Here is a 21,156-nt window from a genome sequence, read left to right as displayed (position 1 = left end):
GACACTGTGAGGGAAGGAGAGGGAAGGATGAACTGAGAGAGTAGCATTGAAACATATATTATCATATGTAAAATAGATAGCCAGTGGGAATTTGCTGTAGGACACAGGGAGCTGAACCTGGTGCTGTGTGACAACACAGCAGGGAATCAAGGGGTGGGAATCAAGTTCAAGAGGGAGGGGACATAGGTATACTTATGACTGATACATGTTGATATATCAGAGAAACCAGCACAACATTTTAAAGCAATTATCTTCCAATTTAAATAAATTTAAGAAAAGATCCATGCCATGTGGGTATTGGAATAATTGGATAATGGGTAGCCTTTCCCTTCTCCAAGGGATCTTCCCAACCCAGGTATCAAACCCAGGTCTCCCACATTGCAGACAGATTCTTACCAGCTGAACCACAAGGGAAGCCCAAGAATACTGGAGTGGGTAGCTTATCCCTTCTCCAGAGGATCTTCCCAATCCAGAAATCAAACAGGGGTCTCCTACGTGGCAGGCGGATTCTTTAACAACTAAGTTATCAGGGAAGCCCAAATAACATGTCAGTATATTTTAAAATATTTTATTGGCCCAAGCACTTTGAAGGGTCTAGGAATGTTGACCATGCCAGATTCTCAGTTAAAAATCCTGAAGAGCTCTACCTCAAGAGCAACAGCAAACCAGAGGTAGACACATCCTGACGAGAGCCATATATCAGCCTCAACCCAGCAGAATCCCCATCCAGATTAAGGTGATCCATCAATGTGTACCTGCCTATGATATGATGAACCTTCTAGATGGGAACGATGAACCTTCTAGAAGAAGAGAGCATAAACAACCAAATAATATGTTTTTAAGTCTCCGACACTTAACTATCCGTGGATCTGATAAACTTCTCCCCTACATGTCCCATAGCACCCTGTGCATACACCTCTATTCCTGTTCATATCACCCAAGGCTGCAATTCTGTTCACTTACTTATCTTGAGGATTATGTCCAGCTTCAGGGTGAAAGCTGACTCTTTTATAGCTCTCCAATGAAACATTAAATAGATATTTAAAAACTGCAGAGCATCCTATTTTATAATATATTAGTGGCCATGGCAATGGACGTGTCCAGGAGCGGGAGCACCACACACCTGGATGGCATTTTTCAATAGGCCATGCAGTCCATCTCAGCTTAGTGCTTTCTTCACATGTATTTCAAATACTTTTTATGTACACCAGATATGAACTATTTTGCATGGATACATTCAAAACATGTCTTCCAGCACAGAGAAGAGCAGGGGAGGAGGCATGACAAGATGTTAGTACAATACTCTTTATACAGTCACATTCCACGCGAGCAGAACAGAGTCAGTGAAGGAATTACACAACCAGTAGGTACTACCTGCAGTAGCATCAGGTTCCCTACCCTGAAATGCTTGTCCCAAACATAAGATCGTCACCTTCTTTAAATTAGGAAGTCAGATATCAGTGGTTTCTAACACACAATAATTGCAACACATTCTTCTCATTTAAACATATGATCCACCCTTCCTCCTTTATGCAATTTTATTTTAATTAAAGTGAATTATCACTGTTACTCTGAGGGGAAAGAATTTCACAATACCTTCTGAGGCAGTTGAACACACCACAGGGTGTTGCAAAAGCAAGGCTGAAAAATCACTGCTTCAGAGTTTCTGTTAACTGATTTTTATCCCCCAAATTTATCAAAACTTGAATCTTTCTTCTAGTTTGAATTCTTCATTTAAAGCATTTCAGTCTTGGAAACCAACAAGTCCCTTAAGGAATACAGAACCTTGAAGGCAAACTGTTCATCTAATCTCAATGCACTAGGCACTCTTGTAGACCATAGGATGCAACAGGGAACAAAACAAACTCTCAAGAAGCTTCCAGTCCAGTGAATAAACAACGATGTTCAGTATCCCAGTTCCCCCAGGACTGTCCTATCTTAACAGTGAACATAAAAATCCCAGAAAATCCCTCTCTCCTGAACATGGGCATTTGGTCACCTGAGCAGAAATAGATAACTAATCAGTTCAGTCCTTGGGCTTCCCTGGTGGCTCAGAGGTTAAAGCGCCTGCCTGGAATGCTGGACACCCAGGTTCAATCCCTGGGTCGGGAAGATCCCCTGGAGAAGGAAATGGCAACCCACTCCAGTATTCTTGCCTGGAGAATCCCATGGAGGGAGGAGCCTGGTAGGCTACAGTCCATGGGGTCGCAAAGAGTAGGACACAACTGAGCGACTTCACTTTCACTTTCAATCAGTTCAGTCACTCAGTCGTGTCCAACTCTTTGCGACCCCACGAATTGCAGCACGCCAGGCCTCCCTGCCCATCATCAACTCCCGGAGTCCACCCAAACCCATGTCCACTGAGTCAGTGATGCCATCCAACCATCTTATCCTCTGTTGTCCCCTTCTCCTCCTGCCCTCAATCTTTCCCAGCATCAGGGTCTTTTCCAATGAGTCACCTCTTCACATCAGGTGGCCAAAGTATTGGAGTTTCAGCTTCAACATCAGTCCTTTCAATGAACACCCAGGACTGATCTCCTTTAGGACAGACTGGTTGGATCTCCTTGCAGTCCAAGGGACTCTCAAGAGTCTTCTCCAACACCACACTTCAAAAGCATCAATTCTTTGGCACTCAGTTTTCTTTATAGTCCTACTCTCACATCCATACATGACTACTGAAAAAAACATAGCCTTGACTAGACAGACCTTTGCTGGCAAAGTAATGTCTCTGCTTTTTAATAGCTGTCTAGGTTAGTCATAACTTTCCAAGGAGTAAGCGTCTTTTAATTTCATGGCTTCAATCACCATCTGCAGTGATTTTGGAGCCCAGAAAAATAAAGTCAGCCACTGTTTCCCCATCTATCTGCCATGAAGTGATGGAACTGGATGCCATGATCTTAGTAATCTGAATTTTGAGCTTTAAGCCAACTTTTTCACTCTCCTCTTTCACTTTCATCAAGAGGCTCTTAAGTTCTTCTTCACTTTCTGCCTAAGGGTGGTGTCATCTGCATATCTGAGGTTACTAATATTTCTCCCGGCAATCTTGATTCCAGCTTGTGCTTCATCCAGCCCAGCGTTTCTCATGATGTACTCTGCATATAAGTTAAATAAGCAGGGTGACAATATACAGCCTTGATGCACTCCTTTTCCTATTTGGAACCTGTCTGTTGTTCCATGTCCAGTTCTAACTGTTGCTTCCTGACCTGCATACAGGTTTCTCAAGAGGCAGGTCAGGTTGTCTGGTATTTCCATCTCTTTCAGAATTTTCCACAGTTGATTGTGATCCACACAGTCAAAGGCTTTGGCATAGTCAATAAAGCAGAAATAGACGTTTTTCTGGAACTCTCTTGCTTTTTCCATGATCCAGTGGATGTTGGCAATTTGATCTCTGGTTCCTCTGCCTTTTCTAAAACCAGCTTGAACATCTGGACATTCACGGTTCACGTATTGCTGAAGCCTGGCTTGGAGAATTTTAAGCATTACTTTATTAGTGTGTGAGATGAGTGTAATTGTGCGGTAGTTTGAGCATTCTTTGGCATTGCCTTTCTTTGGGACTGGAATGAAAACTGACCTTTTCCAGTCCTGTGGCCACTGCTGAGTTTTCCAAATTTGCTGGCATATTGAGTGTAGCACCTTCACAGCGTTGTCTTTCAGGATTTGAAATAGCTCAACTGGAATTCCATCACCTCCACTAGCTTTGTTCATAGTGATGCTTCCTAAAGCCCACTTGACTTCACATAGCCCCAAATTTATCAAATGGTGAAAAAGTGCAATAAAAAGACAAATAACCCAACTTAAAAATGGACAAAGGATTTGAATAGACATTTTTCCAAAGAAAATATTTAAATATATATAACCACCTCATATATTTTTATTAACCCTCTGTGTATCCTATAAGCTACTTCAAAGTACTGTTTGGAAAGATACAGGGTACCCTCCAGAGCTGTGTAGACGTCACCCAACTAGGGAAGGTGGTATCCAGTTGATTCTCTAGGCTTTCCCAGCTCACTCACTAGTCTGTGAAGAAGCACTGGGTAGACTGCTTGAGGGCTGAGATTAACTATAGCTAGAGACAGGTGTTCCCCTAGATTTGGGATCTTTCTTTTAGACACAGTGCTTTGATTTTTTGGGCTGTTCTTCTGCAGCTAATTTCCCAAAAATGTTTCATGGTAACTCCACTTAAAACTAAACATCAGATAAGTGAAGTTATAATATAAACTCCAACACAACAATATAAATCTAGGTCAATTTCCTGAATACTAAAACCGAAAAGTGGAATAAGATAAAACTTAAAGCCCTTTACAGCTTTTAAAGTCCACACTCTAATCAAAACAAATAAATAAGTATATAAATAAATAAATAGAAAAACAAAGTCTAATACACTCACAATCCTTGCCAATAGTGAAGATGTGCCTTGCAAATTTTAAAGGCAATTCCAAAAAAATAAATTGTATACATGTATTTATCGCTTACATCTGTTTCCTCTTGCATCATCTTAGCTTAAAGCCCCTTTCCCACCTCCACCTAGATCTATACAACAGTTCTCAATTCTCTTCCTCAATTTCTTCTAATCTAGTATATTAACCACACTACTTACTATTACACAATTCTCCATGTTTCATTTCTTTCAGTGACGCTTAACCTAGAATTCAACGCATTCAACAATCTCACCCTACTTTATCTTTTTAACCTTTTCTAGCCCTTCCTTATACTAACTTACTCTTCAGCAAACCTGTCAAGCACCTTATTCTACAATATATTATACCTATCATTTGTTTATGTCATTCCCTTCATTTGAAACACTTTCCACTATACTGCCCACACTTTTACTCCATTCTGCAAATATCGATACAAATCTCATCTCCACAACAAAGCCTTTTCTGACAAGTATCCTTAAACTTCTGGAGCACTTAGCCTGTTATATAACTTTGGCATTTAGCATATGCTACTTCCACTGGGCAGGTTTAATACAGGAGACATCTATAGGGGTACTTCTGCCTTATTTTCTTCAGGTAAGTCCTTCAGCTTCAACATGGGGTGAATTTGTAATACAAAGCATTTAAAGGGAAGTGAAAATTGCTATCTTGTCTGACTCTTTGTGACCCATGGACTATACAGACCATGGATTTCTCCAGGCCAGAATACTGGAATGGGTAACTGTTCCCTTCTCCAGGGCATCTTCACAACCCAGGGATCAAACCCAGGTCTCCCACATTGCAAGTGGATTCTTTACCAGCTGAGCTACAAGGGAAGCCCAAGAATACTGGAGTGGGTAGCCTATCCCTCCTCTAATAGATCTTCCTGACCCAGTAATCGAACCAGGGTCTGCTGCATTGCAGGCGGATTCTCTTCCCGACCCAGGAATTGAACCAGGGTCTGCTGCATTGCAGGCGGATTCTTTACCAACTGAGCTATCAGGGAAGCATTTAAAGGGTCCCAACTTGAAATTCTTTTTACAAAGCTTCAATTAAATTTTTTGGCATTTCTTTTCTCTCTTTTTCTTCAATTTTTTATTTTATACTGGAGTATAGGTGATTAACAATGTGATGGTTGCTTCGGGTGGGCAGCAAAGGGACTCAGCCATGCATAACATGTATCCATTCTCCCCCAAACTTCTCTCCCATCCAGGCTGCCACATAACATTGAACAGATAAACTACAATTAAAAAAAAAAAATCACCTAAAGTAACAGTTTATGTGTAAATATTAGAAATTTAGTAACAAATCCATTCTACTCTTGTCAACTGTATTTATACAGTTGTGTTCCAAAATTTAAGAAAATTCTTTAGGTTTGGGTTAATACTTCCTGTTTAATACTTCCCTTTTTAAAAAAGGGACAGAGGGCAAGATTTCAAAGCAAATTCTCAAACTTTTAATTACAAAACTTCAATGCAGCAAAAAATTTTCAAAAAAACACAACTAAGAACAAAGTTTTTCAACAACAATAGAACTTCTTATGGTACAAGCATCATAGCAAAACCAAAACTTGGGAAAGGAAAGAAACAGACATTTTGTCTGGTCAGACCTTTTAAACAAAACGGCATATGTTTTTCTCCACCAGCCATGAAAAACACACTTTTTATACAAACCGCATGTGCTCTGACAACTATCAATTCTACCACCCCTTTCTCTGCTTTAAATCCAGAAATAGTTTACTTCAATTACACAGTTTTTGGTCTTGCTTTATAAAGAACACTTAATCTGGTCTTTACCCTTCTGATAATAAGACTGAGATAATACGCATACAAGTCCAAATTTGCCACTTTCACTTCTATACAGAAAAAGGCCTCTTGAAAAGCCAAGAAACACTCTCCTAACAAGTCCTGTGATGAAGTGTTAGTAAACATTAGAAAATTGATTGCAGGCATGAAATATTAAGTTAAAACAAAGAAAATGTTTTCAACATGTCTCCTTAAGCTGAAGCAACAATATTTTAACCAAAAGGCTAGAGACTTTATTTAATTCAAAATAGTCTGCAAGTAAAGCTGCAATGAAGGAAGAAAAAAAAAAACCAAACTCTTATTTAAACAATTTTGGCACAAAAGGAGTTGTACTAATTTCACAGGACAGAGGGAAAAAAAGGGGTGGAAAAAATCTATGTGTTCAGCAAATGTATCTGTTAAAGAATTGTCAACAGGCAACTTTATTTTCCTTTCAACAAATAAAGATCATCCGAACACAGAACACGCCTGTAGTACTCACATGCAGAGCCGAGGGGTCTGGCAGGAACTCAGCATCTTCTCCAAAGATAAAATCGGGAGGCAGCTCTGGGTACTGGGCATTGAAAATTATATCCCCTGTAATACAGAAAATGTCAGTTCTTATCTCCTTGCAAATGTATGAATGATCGGAGCAGTGCATCAGAAAAACTTCTAAAACAAGTTTATAGTAGTTTAACAAAAATACTGAAAAGCACTTTCATTCAGAAACAAAAAGAATTGATACCTTCTTTTAAATTAACATTCACAACAAGCAGTCAAAAGTGCGACCTCCTAATACACTACACTGGAGAGGGTTGGCATGCCCTCCTCAGGGGGGATCTTCCCAACCCTGGGATCAAACCTGCCTCTGTCTCCTGCACTGAACCCCAGGCAGGCTCTTTATCACTAGTGCCACCTGGGAAGCACATAAATATAAATACCCAGGTAGAAAAGTAGAAACAACTACATCCACAGTACATGCAGATTTTGTTAATAGCAAACATGACTGTCCAATCACTGCCTGCTAATTAATAAGCCTTTATCAAGGACTGATTTTCTAAAGAGAAAGTCCTGGCCTTGAAGAAATTAAACATACAAACCTTTGGTATAATGGAAAGAACCTTTGGCTCAGAATCCAAAAAGTCAGATTTATATTCACAAGATTTCCTAATTATTTATTAGTTCAAGTCATTTGGGCAAGTTTTAACTTCTTCAGTATTCAGATTCCTCATCAGTTAAAAAGGAGATATAATAGTACTGACATCACAGATTTGTTATGAGGGTAAAAAAGACAGGATATCTAGCCAGATGTCTGGCATACTGGAAGCACTCAACAAGTCATACAGGAGTACCACTACTGTTATTACTAGTATTATATTCAAGCATAAGACAAAAATTCCTTGCCAAATTTGTGCTATAAGTTCTACCTCTTTGTTCCTCCCCTTTCTCCTCCTTTAACTTCCTTTTCTTTCCCCTCTGCTCACACAAAGAATCAGTCCTCATCATTCCACTAACAGATTAGCATATCCACACTCTAAATCACATACTGGGTTCTAGTGTGTAAGACTATCTGTTTGTATACATGCACACAACCTCTGCACCCCTGTACACACATAGCATTATATCAGTCCAATCATTTTTACTACTCAAACAATAATATCTTCGTAGTGACTTCTAATTTTAAACATTCAGACTTCAGTTTTCGTTTGAGCCTAACTAACCCTGTGTACTATGGATTTCAACTTCAAACTCAACCAAGTCTAAAAACATGCCCGTGATTATCACTTTCTCACTCCTCTCTTCCCCTAACTGACTTCCCTATTTCTAAGGATGGCACTGGTACTCCTTAATCACCCAGGCTGAAACTTCAATGTCATCTTTGACCTGACCCACATCCTTAGAAAACAAATCATCTCAATGCTTCCCCCAAAGTATTTCTCATATGCTATTTCCTACTGCTAACTGCTCAACCTAGGCTGAGATGACTTAGTCCATATATGTGTGCATCCAAAGAACAAATATTTGAACTCTCATCTAGGCACTATGCTGAGCATTAAAAAGCAAATGAAGAACTCTGTTCTTAAAAAAGCAACAGACTAGGAGAATTATTACCATACCCTCCTAAGTGCTGTCCCAATACCTCCAACCCATAACACATACTATCATAAAGCAAATCTTAAAGTACTGCTGTGCCTCCAAAAATTTCAAATGGTTCTCTAACAGAGTAAGAGCAAACTTTTCAAACTGGAATTTAAGGCCTCCAAACCACAATGTTCCTTATTTATCTACCCTTTTCTTTAGATATCTAAAAGCCAATATTAACTCTCTATTCCAATCAACACAATCTACTCACTGAACTAAAAACTATGGCACCTAGTTGAAATGCTCTTTCTCTTTGCTCAGTTCTTTTTTTTTGCTCAGTTCTTATTCATCCTGTGTGAGCCCCTTTAATTACATTCTCTTGTATGAAGCCTTCCCTAATAAATCCAGGACACACTGATCCTTGTTATTTGTGACATTCAACAATACTGATTGGTCATGCCATGGAGTGAGAATACTTAACTGGAGGCTTATACTTAAGCGGCTCCATTCATTTTAAAAATTCATAATAAACACATGGTATATGTGAGGCTTTACGATACACAGCCTTTCAATACAAGGATGGTTAACCTCAAGGAGCTCACATTTAGTAAGAGGGACAGAACACATACACTGAAGCACAAATCCACAGTGGTACAAAGTGAGTACATACACTTGACCTTCCTACGTGTCTCACACGCAGTCAGAATAAGCATGCTCTTATACTGACTTCATGTGTTTGACAGGGCAAAATACAACACATAGAGAATATATTCAAGAAGTGTTCAATATATGAAAGAAATCCTATTCTCTGAATTGGATATCTAAGTACTGACAAAATCTACAGTAAGGAATAAAGTACAGAAGAGTTACTTCTACCACTTTCTGTAGTGAATAAATCTGAACAAGGAAATACACTCATCAGAAGTTGGGTGTAGAGTTAAATTATCAAAAGTAATAAAAGCACTACCTTTCCTTCACCCTACCACTATCACCATCTCTGGTTTTTAACTATATCTATTACAAATTATAAACCTCTTTCAAATGTGCTAACTATAAAGCATTAGCCCAAGCTAAGACTAGGAGTCAAAGACAATATGAACGTTCTAATTATTCATTCTTACTCAACTATACTCACAAGTTAATAAAACAGAGGCACTGAAGTTTTGGGGAAGGCCATGCTAGAATCTATTGATGCTCAAAAAATAAATAGCATGCTAAACTCCAATAGAAGAAATTTTGTTACTACAGGAGGACGCAAAGTTGGATTTTCAAATTCTCAAAGGAGCATTGTCAGTAATACATATTTCCAAACCACTAAATACTATGAATCTGATCCAAGGATATCTACTCTTGCCAATTCTATTCAACACTGTACTGGAGGTTCTAGGCAGGGCAATTAGGCAAGAAAAAGAAATGAGTGGCATCTATATTGGAAAGAAAAAGCAAACTTATCTCTATCCATAGATGACATAATCTTGCATAGAGAAAAGCCTAAGGAATTCACACATGCATACACACAATGAGAATAAACAAGTTTTGCAAGGTTCCAAGAATACAAGACGGATGTAGAAAATCAATTGCTTTTCTATACACTACCAACAAACAATCCAAACATGAAGTTAAGAATATAATTCCATTTACAACTATATCAAGAAGAATAAAATACTTAGGAATAAACTTAACAAAAGAAGTGTGAAGATGTGTACTCTGAAAACTACAAAACACTGTTGAAAGACTTTAAGAAAGCCTACATATAAGGGAGATGAACATCTCTTGTACACTGATTAGAAGACAATATTGTTGAGATAGCAATACTACCTAAATTAAGGTACGGATTTCAAACAATCCTGCTGGCTTTTTTCTCTTTGGGCAGAAACTGAAAAACCACTCCTAAAAATCATATGGAAATATAAGGGATTCTGTATGAACAGAAAGTAATCCTGAAAAAGAGCAAAGTTGAAACACTCACACGTCCCAATTTCAAAACTGATTACAAAGCCACAGTAATTAAGACAGTGTGGCAACAACATAAATACAGACATACAGATCAATGGAATAGAACTCAGAGTCTGAAAATAAATCTTCTGTTTATAGTCAACTGATTTTTGGCAAGTGTGCCAGGACAACTCAATGGAGTAAAAGGAGTTTTTCATAATTTGATACTCATAAGGATGAGACTAAAGAAAAAAAATGAGAGAGAGAATATAATAAGTGTTGGTGAGGTTGTGGAGAAATCAGAACCTTCATTTGCTGATGGTGAGAATATAAAATGGTGTCATCACTTTGGAAAATAGTTTGGCAAGTCCTCAAAATGCTAGAGTTAGGTCATGACTCCTCCTGGGTATATACCCAAGAAAAATGAAAATATATGTCCACACAAAAACTTGCACATGAATGTTTGTAGCAGTATCATTCACAATAGCCAAAAAGCAGAAACAATCCAATGTTCATCTGATAAATGGATAAACAAAATATGGTATATACATATAACAGAATATTATTCAAGTTTAAAAAAAGATACTGATACATGCTACAATATGGTTAAACCCTGAAAACTTTATGCTAAGTGAAAACAGCCGGACACCAAAGACCATATATTATATGATTACTGTATTATTCCCCTTCTATGAAATGTCCAGAATATATAAATCCATAGAGACAGAAAGTAGATCCATGGTTGCCAAGGGCCTAAAAAGGACAGAATAGGGAGTTACTGCTAATGAGTTCCGGAGAAGGCACTGGCAACCCACTCTGGTACTCTTGCCTGGAAAACCCATGGATGGAGAAGCCTGGTGGGCTGCAGTCCATGGGGTCGCTAAGAGTCAGACACGACTGAGTGACTTCACTTTCACTTTTCACTTTCATGCACTGGAGAAGGAAATGGCAACCCACTCCAGTATTCTTGCCTGGAGAATCCCAGGGACAGGGGAGCCTGGTGGGCTGCTGGCTATGCGGTCGCACAGAGTCGGACACAACTGAAGCAACTTAGCAGCAGCAGCAGGTAATGAGTTCAAAGTTTCTTTCTGTAGAGATGAAAATGTTCTGGAACTAGTGTTGATGATTGCACAACTTCATGAATGTATTAAAAACCACTAAACTATACACTTCGAAGAGTGAATTGCATGGTATGTGAATTATCTCAATAAGGCCATTGTTGTTTTTTACTCTGATGCAAAAATTCACCTCACTTTAATCTGAACTTAAACACACATAAATTAGAAGGTGTTTACTCAATGGTTATGAGTAAATTACTTTTTATAAATAAAATCATCTTGAAAATTCAATTGTAGAGTTCTCCATTAAAAAAAAAAAAAAAAACTCTGCAATGAGTCCTTTTTAAAAGCAAATAATCTTTTTATAAGATGAATACTTACAAAGATCTTTATTTTTCAAGAAGTTTCCCAATGGGTTTTTTAAAGGAGAGTACTGGGGGATGTTAATTTTTTTAATCTAAAAAAATTTTTTAAGCTGCCAAAATTATTTAAATATACAGAAAAAATTTTTCAAGGAAACAATGTATACCAATGATTACATCCTCAACTGTAACAATCCTTTTAGAGGCAGAGACATTACCATACTACACAGAGCAAAATACAAGTAATTTTCAAAACAAAAAATAAATTTAAATGTCTTCCAGAATCTCACACTCTTAAACATTTCAGAATTTCTCAAACTCTTTACCTTCAACCTCAAAGAACTCCTAAAATACTTTACCTTAATATTGTATAGCCTCTTTGGAATAAAATGCAGCATTGTTTCCTTGCTAGGAAGAACAGTCAGTAAATCAGTCAAGAACATTTATTAAAAACCCACCATGCACAGATGCACATATTGGACACCTGGGGAGATATACAGGAAGTAGAAAGCACAGTCCCTGACCTCAAGGCAGAGATGGTGGAGAAAAGACCAACACAAATCACGGAGAAGAGCAATAACATCATGTTTCCTTTATTTCACCCTGGACAAGATGATAGGAACTCAGAGGACAGATCCCTTGGATACTGCTTGCTCCAACTTTTCATAAAAAGGAAGAGCAGGCAAGAGAACAAAGAAATAAAAATAGAATCAGAGGCGATATAAGGTGAAGTTTAAAAAAAAAGTAAGTAAAGAAACAAAACTCCTAGAATGGCTAGAAGTATAACAAACACCTAACAACAAAATGGAGCTGTTGTAAGTCTTAATTTTCATGATTCCCTGAAAATTCACGCACTACAACTGTAGGACCAATGGGGCAGAAATTCTTCTCTTTGAAAATATGTCTATAATTCTTCATAAAAAGCACAATAGGAGCAAGAAAGTTTTTGTCTACATTCTTGTGTCTTGGTAGCTGACACTCTTTGGAACATATGAGCACCATCTCAGGAAGGCCCAGTCACCAGAGCTGCAGAGTGGGTCACTTGTCCTGCTCCCGTTATAGAAGGAATGCAGCTTGTCCCCAAGCTCCTTCCTTATTTTCATCAATGAATAGTATCATGCTACTTCGTCTACCTTAAAGCTGAAATAACTGCCAGGAAAACACAGTTTCAAAGAAACAATTCAAATGGCAAATGACTGGTGTCCAGGGAAGCCCACTAGTGATGGAAGCAATACTCTTTCAGTGGCTACATAAAATGATTATTTACTGAAACTCTCAACTATAGGAAGTAAGGGTCAGACAAGAGTCTTGTGGAAATGCCAGGTTGAAGGAAATTTTCATTGGAAAGGTAGGTTTAGGCAATAGTTTTACCAAAGATTTTGGAGAGGTAACTTTTCCAAGAGTTAGTTCTAACTCCTGATATAATGTTTCCTTACACTGAAATTTAACCTACCTTTCTCTGAAAATTTTATCTCTCTTTCTCTGAAAACTTCATCCACTGGTTCTTAGAAATTTATGGAACAAGTATAGTTTCACTTTAATATCATAGCCCTTCAGTTATTCACAGGCAGTTCTTATGACCTCTCTTTCAACCCTACCAAGAGTCATCCAGTAACCAGGCTAAGTATCCCAGCTTCTTCCACTACTTTTCTTATGACTTGGTCTCCATTGCCTTTATTACCATTTCCTCTCTCTTCTCTGCATGTGTACCAGTTTGTCTACAGTCCTCTTTGAGGGTAATACCCAGAAACAAACACAAGATTTCAGGTATGCTCTAAAGAACACAGATCAAGTAAAATAAATTAATAAATAAATAAAAATCCATGCCTTCATTTTAGACACTAAACTTGTACCAACAAATATCATAGCATATTGAAGTAGCTTTTTTGGTAGCCGTATCAATGTTAACTCATGTTATACTTCCTGTCAACTAAAAAAGCCCCCAAACTTTTACATATACACTAACGCTAAGACTTGGTCTTAATTTGGACACCTGAATTTCAGAAGCCATTTCAGGATTTTAAATTTACCCCTATTCCACTTCAAACTTGTCAGATTTAGCTCTCTAGTTTACAGTCCATCATAATATTTTTAGGTTTATCATTAAGAGATTTTTTATTTTGTTCAATGTTTTTTCTGCATCTATTAGTATGATCATATAGCTTATATTAGTCTGTAAACAACGGAAGTAACATTGATTTTTAAATGTTCAACCTGTTATCTATTTCTAGGATAAAACCCACCTGGTAGTGATACATTTTCTTCCCACTAGATCACTGACTCAATGTACATGAGTTTGAGCAAGCTCTGGGAGATGGTGAAGAACAGAGAAGCCTGGTGTGCTGCAGTCCATGGGGTCACAACATGGAGTCAGACATGACTGACGACTGAACAAAACAGAATAGATTCAATGTGCTGGTAATTTTTTGAAGAGTGGTTTCTCTCTTTAAATGATGGATACTGGTTTACAGTATGCTTTGTTTTTCCTGTACTTTCTCTGACTGGTTTTGCTATCAGGAAAATGTGGCCTTATAAAATCAGTTGGTAAATTCTGTGTCCACTTCAATTTCTGAAAGAGACTGTATAGAACTGGTGCTATTTCTTCCTTAAATGTTTAGTAGAATTCTCCTGAGACAATCTGGACCTGGAGTTTTACTTTTGAAATATTTCTTTCATAAACTATGAATTCAATTGTTTTAATAGATATCAGATTTTTCAGACTACCTACTTCTTCCCGAGTGAATTTCAATAATTTAAGTCTTTTGAGGAATTTGTTCATTTAAGTTGTCAAATGAGTTGATAAAAAGTTAGGTTCAGACTAAAAGTGCAGAACTACATTCTGTGGGCTTGGTTCAAATGTCAGTATAGTTTTCAAAGCCTTTTCATGCTATCCTGGTTTTCCCCAAGTGTTTATTACCCAGAAATCAGTTTAGGACCTGGGCAAGAGGCTACACTACAGTCCAGTTCTCAAAGACTTTGCCCTATTGGTTCTGTCCAGTTCCACACACGGGCAGCCCGAGGATAAGTCTGAGATTCCACACACAAACTAAAGGATGCTTTTTCTCCAGCTCCCTCCACTTCACGATTTCTCTCTATACTCTCTGGCTCCTAGGGGTGCATCTGCCTGGTGTTATGGTAGCAAGTAGGAATTATAGCCTCCCCAAGTGCACTTCTTATGTCTATGTCCACCTAAAGATGAAAGAACAAAAGAAAAGAGTTATGGAGGCTGCTGCAGGAGTCCGGTTTCATTACCCGATTAGGGCCAGCAGTTTAAAAACAGCTCCATCCTAACCCCCACTCAATCCTTTTGATCTTCTGACCCAAGAGAAAGGGTTTTCCTTGAAGCTTCTTCTGTCCACACCCTGCATGGTTCCAGGATCCAGGGAAAGGAAGAAAGATAGGGAGGGGGGCAGGAAATTAACATCTACCTCTATATGGGCCAAGCTCGTATCTCTCTTCTTAGTATCTATTATTTATTTTTCTGAGTCCTCAAGTAGTTGCTATTTACATTCTTTAGGTATTCTAGGGTTTTTAATTGCAACCACTGAGAGAGATAGGGTGGAATACATTTACATCTTCTTATCTGTAATTGATAATCTTAAGAAATAAATATTTAATAAATAATCATAAAATAAGTAAACTCAATTAATTTTAACATATTTATTTAGCCAACAGATACAAAATAGTATCATTTCAATACATAATCAATATAAAGGTAATTAGTGAGATTTTTATATTATTTTTAGTATTAAGATTTCAGAATCTGGTGTGTCATATTTACATCACACCTCAAATTCAGATTATTCATATTTCAAGTACTCCACAGCCATATGTGGCTAGCAGTGACCACATTGAGCAGCAGAGAGCTAGAGGAACAAATAAAAGGAAAGAAGAGAACAAAGGAAATGAAAGGAAAGCAAGAAGGAGAGGTCACCTAACCTTCCATGGCCACTTCCGGGTAAAATGTGCTCACAGCTTCATAAGCAGCATATTCTGTTGCTGGACAGTTATTAGTTGATGGATAAAGTACCTTCTTATATAGGAAGAATATATATGCCTGTATATCACTTTTACCTATTCATGGAAATCCTACCCTAAGCATTATTCTACATGGTGGTCCCTAAATCATCTATCTGCAAATGACCTCTTCTTTTAGTTTTCTCTTCTTCAGATAAAACATGCCAGTTGTTTCAGTGGTTGCTGTACAATAAGAGACAGTTCTCAGGAAATTAAGCCTAAGCTACATAATCCTTAGGTTATCAAAGGGAATTTACTATGTTGCTGATTCTTAGAAACTTAGGCTAATTAGTAGTATAATGTCCCGTCTTCAGATGCTATAATATGTTTTAAATGAACCTTTACCCTTGAATTTCTGTGTTCTTATTTCAGCACATAAAATAATATCTTAAGCCAAACGCTGTGAATTAGCATTACTTATTGAGTAATAAATATTCTACTGCAGACAATTTTAGTCATAATAATTTTCTAATGCATATTCACAAAATGTTTCATTAATACAACTTATTACCAAATCTTTTTTAATGACTACAATGTATCTGACACCATACAAAGAAAGTAAGCTTTCTCAACCTTTCTATGATTCTTTTATAGTTTTTAAAAGTAGTTAGGAATCAAATATAATTTTTAAACAGTCAGTCATGATGACTGTCATGAAATAGTGAAACACTGATGTTAATTAATTTAGTATAGCCTCTAAACTGCTATGTATTTACATTTCACTTTCTGTGAACTAAATATCACATTTGGGTGAATAAAAAGGTTAGTTTAAAAGTAAAGAGTAAGTAACTTTGCACTTACAGAATAAGAAACACTGTCATTTGGAGGACACTATAGAAAAAAATCTTGAAATGTGAAGCAATACCAAACAAAAGAGTAACTGATTATTCTATACTTGAAGAAGCTTAACAAAAAAAGTATGTAACCACTGAAGTAGTTACATACTGTAAAGATTTAGCTTGAACTGGCAGAATCAAAGAAGGATTTTTTTCTCATTTTCTAGAGAGATAATCTTGACTTATTAATTCACTCAATACTCAAAAAATATTAACCATATACAGTACTCTGAGTCATGTCAGTAACAGAAAAAGAACCAAGAAATTCTATTTCAATAAAGCTTGCAATCTAGGAGATACGAAAATAACTATCAGTTCAGTTCAGTCGCTCAGTCATGTCCGACTCTTTGCGACCCCATGAATCGCAGCACGCCAGGCCTCCCTGTCCATCACCAACTCCCAGAGTTCACCGAGACTCACGTCCATCGAGTCAGTGATGCCATCCAGCCATCTCATCCTCTGTCGTCCCCTTCTCCTCCTGCCCCCAGTCCCTCCCAGCATCAGAGTCTTTTCCAATGAGTCAACTCTTCACATGAGGTGGCCAAAGTACTAGAGTTTCAGCTTTAGCATCATTCCTTCCAAAGAAATCCCAGGGCTGATCTCCTTCAGAATGGACTGGTTGGATCTCCTTGCAGTCCAAGGGACTCTCAAGAGTCTTCTCCAACACCACACTTCAAAAGCATCAATTCTTCAGCACTCAGCTTTCTTCACAGTTCAACTCTTGCATCCATACATGACCACTGGAAAAACCATGGCCTTGACTAGATGGACCTTTGTTGACAAAGTAATGTTTCTGCTTTTCAATATGCTATCTAGGTTGGTCATAACTTTTCTTCCAAGGAGTAAGCATCTTTTAATTTCATGGCTGCAGTCACCATCTGCAGTGATTTTGGAGCCCCAAAAAATAAAGTCAGCCACTGTTTCCACTGTTTTCCCATCTATTTCCCATGAAGTGATGGGACCAGATGCCATGATCTTCGTTTTCTGAATGTTGAGCTTTAAGCCAACTTTTTCACTCTCCTCTTTCACTTTCATCAAGAGGCTTTTGAGTTCCTCTTTACTTTCTGCCATAAGGGTGGTGTCATCTGCATATCTGAGGTTATTGATATTTCTCCTGGCAATCTTGATTCCAGCTTGTGCTTCATCCAGCCCAGCGTTTCTCATGATGTACTCTGCAGAGAAGTTAAATAAGCAGGGTGACAATATACAGCCTTGACATACTCCTTTTCCTATTTGGAACCAGTCTGTTGTTCCATGTCCAGTTCTAACTGTTGCTTCCTGACCTGCATGTAAGTTTCTCAAAAGGCAGGTCAGGTGATCTGGTATTCCCATCTCTTTTAGAATTTTCCACAGTTGATTGTGATCCACACAGTCAAAGGCTTCGGCATAGTCAATAAAGCAGAAAAAGATGTTTTTCTGGAACTCTCTTGCTTTTTCGATGATCCAGCGGATGTTGGCAATTCTAGGAATCAGCTAACTAAAATGGACTGGAATGGGTGAATTTAACTCAGATGACCATTATATCTACTACTGTGAGCAGGAATCCCTTAGAAGCAATGGAGTAGCCATCATGGTCAACAAAAGAGTCCGAAATGCAGTACTTTGATGCAATCTCAAAAACGACAGAAGGATCTCTGTTCATTTCCAAGGCAAATCATTCAATATTACAGTGATCCAAGTCTATGCCCCAACCAGTAATGCTGAAGAAGCTGAAGTTGAAAGGTTCTATGAAGACCTACAAGACCTTTTAGAACTAACACCCCCCACAAAAATAGAAAATAACTATGCTGCTGCTGCTGCTGCTGCTAAGTCGCTTCAGTCATGTCCGACTCTGTGCGACCCCATAGACGGCAGCCCACCAGGCTCCCCCGTCCCTGGGATTCTCCAGGCAAGAACACTGGAGTGGGTTGACATTTCCTTCTCCAATGCATGAAAGTGAAAAGTGAAAGTGAAGTCGCTCTGTCATGCCCGACTCTTAGCGACCCCATGGACTGCAGCCTTCCAGGCTCCTCCATCCATGGGATTTTCTAGGCAAGAGTACTGGAGTGAGGTGCCATTGTCTTCTCTGAAAAACTATAAACACTGATAAATTATTGATTCAGTATAGGATTAGCCAATAGATACTAAAACCATTTTACAAAATCTTGTTGAGGAACAGGATAGTCTCAAACATTACCCCCACAGGTTACTAATAAACTACAATAGAAAAAAGGCTATCTTTATAACAGAGAAACCTGGCAGATACTACCTTAATTTAACCATGTGGTCAAGCTCAGCAACACCAACAATGGAACAGGCAACATGGACCTTATGAAGACCGCACTGAGGACATAACGTCACTGGTTTAGAAAGTTTGACAAATGTGTTTAAGCTAAATGGAATCATGAAGAAAAATAATCAGACAAACCAAATTGCGGGATAGTCAGCAGCAGCTGACTAGGTTGACTAAAGCAGGTTGACTAAACAACCAGCCTAGAGTCTTCAAAACCATAGATATCATGAATGAAAAAAGAAAACAACAACAATGACAACAATAACAAAAAAAGGTTAGAGAACTCTTCAAGATTAAAGAAAATAAAAGAGATGAGCAGTAAGAACAGTGATGATTCTTCCCTGGACCATAGATCAGCAGAAAAAAGCTAAAAGGACATCACCAGACAACTGAAAATATAAATACGAGCCACATATTAGATAATATCATTGCATCAACGTTAAATTTCTTGAGTGTGATAATGGCATGAGATTCTGTAGAAGAAAAATGTCCTTTTCATTAGAGATACTGAAGTACTACATGTGAAGTATCAAAATGTCTGCAACTCACTTTAATATGATTCTACAAAAAATGAAGACATACAGATATAAATAAAATCTATAACTTCATACATTTGTACATGTGTGTGAGTAAAGAGAGAAATAAATATGGTAAAATGTTGACAACTGACAAATTAAAGAGTTTACAGATATTCATCACACAGTTCTTTCAAATTTTTATAGATGTTATTTTTAAAAATAAAAATTTGACAGAAAAAATGGTATAGGGTTAAAACAGATCAGTGTCACAGTAAACAGACAAATAACATGCCACGGAAATTCTGAAAATGGAAGAGTTAATAAGGAATGTAAGAGATGGCTTCATCAAAGAAGTGGCACTTGAGCTGTGTGTTAGATAACAAAAATGGCTCTAAAAGAAAAAAAAATTTACAAAATACATTAATATATTCTCTTATAAAAAGTGAAATAACAACAGAATTTATACCAAAAAATCAAAGAGTGAAAAAGATTTAAAAATGAATTTATGAAGGGAGCATCATGAGCAAAAAGCAGAGTCGCAGGAAACCCAAAGCACATGTAGAGAAATGTAGCAGACACCTCCAGTGCTTCCAACACACCCCCTGGTCCCCCACTGCAGCACTCACTGCAGCTCTGGATTCCACCTGAGCTTCTTAACCTCAGTCCCATTGACATCTGGGGCTCCATACTTTGCTGCACAGGGCAACCCTATGAGAGGGATGTTTAGCAATATCCCTGGCCTCTACCCACTAAATACCAGCCAGTAGTACTCTCCTTTACCCTTGGCTGTGACCATCAAAATTATCTCCAGATACTGCCAAATGGTCACTGGGGAGCAAACCAACCTCCCCGCCCCAGACCCCACTCCCATTCCCCTACCTCACCTCTTAATCCTGCTACACACCCCCTACACACACACACACAAACACACACACTATAAACTAACAGCCACCCAGCTTAAGTTCAGTTCAGTTCAGTCGCTCAGTTGTGTCCAACTCTTTGTGACTCCATGAATCGCAGCACGCCAGGCCTCCCTGTCCGTCACCATCTCCCGGAATTCACTCAAACTCACGTCCATCGAGTTGGTGATGGCATCCAGCCATCTCATCCTCTGTGGTCCCCTTTTCCTCCTGCCCCCAATCCCACCCAGCTTAAGTAACCTCACCTATTTCCCTAAGGGCATTCTCTGGCCTAAAAGAGAGCCTGGCCAAAAAAACAAAACAAAAAACAAAGGCTACAAAAAGTGAAAGTGAATGACACTAAGACTAAAGGATGAGAATGGATATATAAACATTCCTTGCCCTTCCTTGGGACAGTATGGAAGAGTTCTACAGTTGGAAGACTGGAAGTACGGTTTAACCCCATTTGCCCACAGCAATAATCCACTCATTTATACACCCTTTTCTGGCTTTTCTGCCTCCCTTGTCTCTCTTCCCTACTCCCTCACTATGTTTCCAGGGATCACCTTCCAAATAAACTATTTGTACCCAAATCCTTGTCTCAGGCTCCGCTGTTCTAAGTATCCAAACTTAAGGCAGAACATGTGGCTGTTCAGAGAAGAAAGGTACGTTCCTCCTGGAAAAATGAAATGTTTAACCATGACTGGGTGGGCGTTTCCATTACCACATTGCTGACAGTTTTTTGCTCAGAGCTCTGTCTGAGCCCCTACAGTTTAGTGTCATGAGACTGGGCTTCAGTCCTTCCACTTCTAATCCACAGCCAGAAAAGGAATGTAGAATCCCTGTACCCAAAAGGCAAAAAAATGGAACAGTTGGCTAAACAATCAAACCAAGCTACTTCAAACAGAGGAGAATGGTTCACACTATTAAAGCTACCTCTACCCACTTAACAAACCAAAGTGTAGGTTGAGACCTGAG

The 21,156-nt window shown here is 38.3% G+C and overlaps 1 protein-coding gene across 19 annotated transcripts in view; it reads right to left on the bottom strand.

Annotated features, from left to right (window-relative positions):
• Nucleotides 1–21,156, bottom strand: part of BABAM2 (BRISC and BRCA1 A complex member 2) — a 478,104-nt gene that overhangs the window by 328,886 nt on the left and 128,062 nt on the right. For 18 of the 19 annotated variants that reach the window (XM_086326104.1, XM_086326097.1, XM_086326096.1 and 15 more), the window contains one exon: nucleotides 6,702–6,796. Coding sequence is in view for 11 of the 19 variants with exons in the window: in XM_086326097.1 (XP_086182223.1) it covers nucleotides 6,702–6,796 (95 nt within the window). In the remaining 8 variants the exon portion in view is untranslated. Of the gene's footprint in view, nucleotides 1–6,701; nucleotides 6,797–6,944; nucleotides 7,216–21,156 lie in introns of those variants that run through there. The other variant, XM_086326109.1, reaches the window with a different exon arrangement.

The sequence above is a fragment of the Bos grunniens genome, chromosome 11, assembly GCF_055505025.1.
Source record: "Bos grunniens cultivar Pamir isolate PY7600 chromosome 11, Bosgru_T2T1.0, whole genome shotgun sequence".
Classification (NCBI taxonomy): Eukaryota; Metazoa; Chordata; class Mammalia; order Artiodactyla; family Bovidae; genus Bos; species Bos grunniens.
Note: the sequence above shows the minus strand (reverse complement) of the source record. Positions and strands in the feature narration are given on the sequence as shown.